The sequence below is a fragment of the Ananas comosus genome, linkage group 14, assembly GCF_001540865.1.
Source record: "Ananas comosus cultivar F153 linkage group 14, ASM154086v1, whole genome shotgun sequence".
NCBI lineage: Eukaryota > Viridiplantae > Streptophyta > Magnoliopsida > Poales > Bromeliaceae > Ananas > Ananas comosus.
The window spans coordinates 6,905,932-6,911,931 of NC_033634.1; the positions used below are offsets into that span (position 1 = coordinate 6,905,932).

At 36.2% G+C, this 6,000-nt stretch overlaps 1 protein-coding gene across 7 annotated transcripts in view; it reads left to right on the top strand.

Moving 5' to 3' along the window:
* LOC109720130 (NEDD8-activating enzyme E1 catalytic subunit) overlaps window positions 1-5,778 on the top strand; it is a 33,707-nt gene extending 27,929 nt beyond the window's left edge. For 5 of the 7 annotated variants that reach the window (XM_020247013.1, XM_020247016.1, XM_020247018.1 and 2 more), the window contains 2 exons: window positions 3,088-3,205; window positions 5,134-5,778. In XM_020247013.1, the coding sequence (XP_020102602.1) occupies window positions 3,088-3,205; window positions 5,134-5,421 (406 nt within the window). In that variant the 3' untranslated portion in view covers window positions 5,422-5,778. The remainder of the gene's footprint in view (window positions 1-3,087; window positions 3,206-5,133) is intronic. The other 2 variants (XM_020247015.1, XM_020247014.1) reach the window with 2 other exon arrangements.

The following is a 6,000-nucleotide window of genomic DNA, read 5'->3' on the forward strand; positions in this document are numbered from 1 at the left end:
CTCAATTTGCTGTATGATTTTAGCTCAGCCGAGAATCATCTCACACTTTTTGCTGGTGATTGGCTCTGATACCATCTGTGATTCACTGCTTTCCATGGGTGTCATTCATCCTAGAGCTATAGCTCTAGGCTCATTCAACCCTCTTAAACTCTTGGGCCTAGCGACCGCCCAAAATATTACAGTCGGAATAAGAGGTTTAGCCTTATTATTCCTTGTATATAGGACTATTCGAAATCTTAGGGTTGTCACAAAAAAACTAAATTTTATAAGCATTTGAAAGAAAACACCCAAGTTCATGCGTGCCAATGTGCTAGTGGTGTGCCATTGGCATAAGGCAGTGTGCCGACAGTGGCATGCATAGTGCCGTTGTATCATTCCCATAATTTAAAATGCGGTCTATGCTGCTGCATATGCTGTGCGACAATAAACTATACCGCATAAAGTCTATGCGGCCAATATGCTGTGGTCCGCATATGCATGCACATAGACTACATATGTGGTTACGAGCCCCTTTTTTTGGATATTTGGTTGGATTTTAGCCATATTTATCATTTGAGATCAAACCTACGCTGTTCAAAGGGGAAAAGGAGAAAAAATCTTGGTCATTCATATATACTGATTATACTAATTGTTTGCGTATATTTTTGTGATTGGTGTATTGTTTGCATAGATTTTTACATATGTTGATTTTTTGGATAGCTAAGTATTGTGAATGACTGGTACATTTTTAGTCAATTTTTAGTGCATACAGTTATTTACATCTAGGAGATACAAATATGCATTTTTTGCAATTATATTTATATTTTCTAATGCCTTTAAAACTTAAATTGCATATGTGGTCGCATATGCACCTGCATATCGCATGTACGTAATGTGGTGAGTAGACCGCCTACATACTACAAAGCGCGTTTGGTTCGAATTTTGTAGCATTACAGGTTATTTCAACAGAACAAGGTATATGAGATTTTTGAATTAGATTTCTATTGATATTGCATTATCACATTGGTGTAATGTAGTAATGTAATGTTGGTTTACAGTATATATAAAATTACTATATTTGGTTTAGTTTATAAAATTCAGTAATCCTAATAGTAAAGTTTACTCTATTACAAATTGCCCTTATGGTCATATTTAATATTTTTTTCTACTAAACTATAACTTAATATAATTTGCACTTGTATTAATTTTATTAATAAGCAATATAAATGAAAAGACCACACATGGAAAAAAAAAATTATAAAGCCAAATATCAATTTCAACTCATATAAGAATAAATTAAAAAAAATTGAAATACCTGTGACAAAGAGGGTGGCGTTGGCGGTGGCGACGTTAGCAGCAACTTCGGCAGCAGAGAGGTGGCAGAGAGAGTGGCAGCAGTGACCTTGGTGGCAATAGTCGGCGGCAGAAAGGCGACTAAGGTGGCGGCGGCCAGCACATGGCCGAGATTGGTACTGGAGAAGGATTTGTGTGAAAAGGAATAGAGGAAAAGAGGAAGAGAAAGAAAGAGAGTAAAATGATGTATCGAAAGGGTTTGGGAGGTCGGTTGGAGGGATAAAATGGTAATTTTACATAACATGCAAGATTATCCGCTATCAATAATACAAGATACTCCCCCCCTCCCCCGATAATATTTTTGGAGTAATCTTGCATCCTACGTTACCGACTAGATTACAATGCAAGATTATCCGCTATCTAGGTGTCACGGACACTGACACAGGACACGGAACACGACACGACTCGGACACTGCGATTCAACAGCTTTCAAAAAATTAGGACACGGACACGGCCACGGCCACGGCATGGACACCGCTAATAAAATATAATATTATTAATATAATAATATATTTTTATTATATATAAAATATTAATTTTGGTAAAATATTGTTATATTTCTCATACGAATGAATGTTAGTAAAATTTTTATTGATAGTTTATATATTTTAAGAAAAGAAATTTTCTACCATAATTTTTGTCAAAAGAAATTATATGCATTCATCAAAAAACTAAAATATTTATCATCTTACATTATATATGCATAGAAAAAGTAAAATAAAAATATGTATACATTTTTTTTAGTTGTATGCGCTATAGATCGGCATTGAATGCGCGTCCAAGAAATGTCCACATCGGACACGTGTCCGATAAGGACACGGGCGTGTCCGACACGGACACGGGCGTGTCCGACACGGACACGTGAGGCTTATAGAAGTGTCCGTGATACATAGTCCACCATCAATAATACAAGATACCTCCCCTCCCCCGATAATATTTTCGAAGTAATCTTGCACCCTACATTACCAACTAGATTACAAATTGGATGAATCAAATACAGTAATTTTGGCAGGATTGCCCGTAAGCCTGGCAGGATAACCCGAACCAAATGCGCCCTTAAAACATTGGCAGTGCCATGTCGTTACACACCGGCATGGGGTGTGCCATTGTCACGGCAATCGTTGCCTCAACTATGCTAGCGGCATGGCAATCGTTGCCATTGCCAATGGTACGACAATCCTTACCTCAATTATAGGTGGTTTAACTTTTGATGAGTCCAACTTTTGCTTGTACATATTTGAATATTTCGGTCGGTTGACTTGGTTTTGATAAATAGCTTCTCTAGTTGGATGCCATGAGTATTTAACGAAACCTGCATTTCTTTAAGCCGGAAAGGGGCAGTGCTCTTTCACATTATTTGTTCTATTAATATTTAAGCTACATGAGAGAGAGTGGCTTCAAGTTCAATGCTATAACACTAGTTCTATGAATATTTAAACTTCATGAGAGAGGCTTGCTTCAAGTTCAATGCTATAACAAGTGGTTGGTGTTGACTGGCGAAGACACGCTGTCCTATCAAATGCATATTATTCATATTTCTCGAAAAGGAAAGTTGATGTTTCTCATCCTGCTGATTTACAGTAGGAAGCTTTTGGTTTCAGCTTTTGGCCTTCTCTTTGGTGATTATTTGTAATAGTACTTTTTGGTGTTGGCTTTTTTGTTTATTTGAAATTTGAATCTCTTTCTTATCCTAAATTAGCACTATAGACATTTTGCGTTTCATGTAGTGCCTCCTGAGTAATCAATGTTCTGCAGGTACAATGGTGTTGAAGGAACTCATATAAAAGTTACTGATTTTGTCAAAGACAACGATTGTTTAGTATGTGGACCTGGCACTCTTATTGAGCTAGATACTTCTGTTACTCTTTCACAGGTAAATATATTCTGGCTTAGCCTATTAATTGATTATATTTTTTCTTTTGGGTTAAGGTTTCATTCATTCCTTTCAACTGACTTATTTAGAGTGCTTTCTTTTATTTATTTGGATAAACCGTCTTTTCTGGAGCAGGAGATGTTTTCATAAATAATAGGATAAGAAATAAGTAACCATTGTAGACTAAGATATTGAGAAACTAGAACATGCTTGACATATTGCTAATTTGCTACATTCCGGACATAATTATGGTAAAACCATTTTAGACATAAATTTAAAGCTATCAGCTTACAGCTTGTTTGTTTTGGTGAATGCGCAATGATGCAAGTCCTGATGTTGTTTATCTGCCTTCTCTCATGCTTGATCTTATGCACAGTGTAACTCTAGTTGCAAAATGCCCTTCGCTAGAGTACTGGTTTGACAAAACTCTTTGACATTTGGATGAACTACAATTGTTAAGGCCAACTAAATTGGTACTTGAGTTACATTAGATGGTTTTTATATGTGGATGACCATCTAAGTAGGCATTGGATTGCAAGCATTTAGAAAATAGAAGTGATGGAGACGATGGATGGCCTCGCTGCTATCTTTGTCTTGGTTTAAACTCTTTTCCTGCTTCAGGTCTACTAATATCCTCATTTTGCATGCTGCAATTTAAAGTTTGAACAATTAGCCCATCTCTCTGAAATCAGTCTGAGGTTACTAGTATTTATTCGTGGGCCTTCTACCATTCATTATAGCAAAATTACTTCAATATTTTTAAAGATTAAAATATTTACTTCCAATCTCCAATATATTCTTTCCCGCTTAATTCTTATGGTAATCCAGAAATATTGTTTATGTGACATGAGACATTGTATGGCAATCCATATATTGTTTTACACTTATGTTGAGTCTTCTTTTGGCATCTAAGAGAGCTTGGATACTGCTTGGTAGTGCAAGATTATGCTCATACTCTCGGAGGGTATTATTGCCTAACATGTTCTACTGCTATTTTACCTTTCTTAGCAATATAGCTCTGCTTTACTTTCGGGATAATTAAGTGTTGCTCAGTTCGCTTGAACATCATTTAGCTCTTGCAAACTAATTTTGCCTCTACCCTTCGATATGTGATAACAAAATTGGGCTGCCTCTTTGAGCTATACTGTATTGTTCCTAAAAGGCTTGTATACTGGTCTCTAATAGAAGGCACTTATGTAGTTGCATTTTCAATTAAAGGATTACTTATTAGTGTGTTTTTGAGTCATTGAATAGCATGACGGATCTTTTGTCTCTGGTGTTTGTTATAAAACAATGGTGTGATCTTGTGTGTTTAGCAACATGACGAATCTTATGTTTCTGATATTTGTTATAACTTATAAGACAATGATGTGATATTGTGTGTTTAGGGCCTCTTCAATATACTTTGATTTTCTGTATTCAATTCAAGTATTGCATTTAAGCTATTGTTGTAAATTTCAAGTAGAGTTTCTTTCCTGTGAACATAATGATTAAAGTTCATGTGCTACAGATCATTGGCAGATTCCACCAAATACTACTCAAAATTGATAATGCCATATTTCTACATTAAATCAGTCTCTTTTTTTTTGTCCTTTTTTTTTCTATGCAATGTAACTTCCTAATATTTGGATCCATGTCCCCAAAGCTTAAAGAATAACTTGAAAGTGTCTCCTATGGGTTCCCCTTAGTGGTTTTGAGAATTAGCCTTATTGTTTGTGATCCACACAGCTAATAATTTGGATAAATTCAATTTTTTTGCTGCTTTTACATATGTAGTTTCATTCTTTTTCGACTCCATCCCCTGATAAATGTTGCAAACATGTGCGTTTGCAAAACCGTAGCGAATTCCATCACAACTGATGCTCGAGCTCTACTTTGAAGCTTTTAACCTTCTGAACCGCTGATGCTTATTTTCTTACGTATTACAGTTCATCGAGTTACTGGGGAAACATCCTGGGCTTCAACTGTCGAAACCCAGTGTCACTCACCGTGGCAACAACTTGTACATGCAGTCACCGCCGATATTGGAGGAGATGACTCGACCGAATCTTGCTCTACGTATGTTTGATCTCTTGGGCGAAGTTCCCAAGGACACTGTCCACGTCAGCGGTGCTTCTGAGAAGAACGGGAAGAAAACATCTTGCTCGCGGAAACTTCGAATCGTATTTAAAGGGGTTGCTGATATGACTGTAGGCATGGATACAACCGGTAACTAATGAATGTTTACCTCGTCCAGAAACAGTAGGTATCAATTGAAAATTTCTCACGTGATGCTTGCTTTTATAGCCCGTAACAATATAGTCCGTGATGCTTTTGGAATCAAATATAGGTTTGGAAATTTCTATCCATTTCCCCTGCTAAGAAAGATGGAGTCAGATCTTCTTTGGAAATCAAATTCTGTTGCTGGATTATTGAGCAGAAGCTGGGAAAGGAAAATAACTGTTTATGTAGAAATTTATTTTTATGGCAATGTTTGTGGATGTTACCAGCTAATCTGTTATCGGTTTGCTCCTTGTGAAAGCATCATTTTAAAGCTAAAAGGAAAACTCCGTTGCCACCGCTTTTGGTCTATAGATTTGAGTTTTCCATTCTTTCATTATGGATTACACTTTTTCATTTTCCAAACCCAAATCCTAATATTCAAAAATCAAAACTCTTCCGTTTCCCAAACCCAAACCCTAATATTCAAAAGGCAAAACCTTTCCATTCTCCAAACTTTTTTTTTTATCTCTAAACCCTAATTGTTAAAATCTAAAAAGAAAAGTATTTTAAAACCTTCCCATTTTTTAAATTCT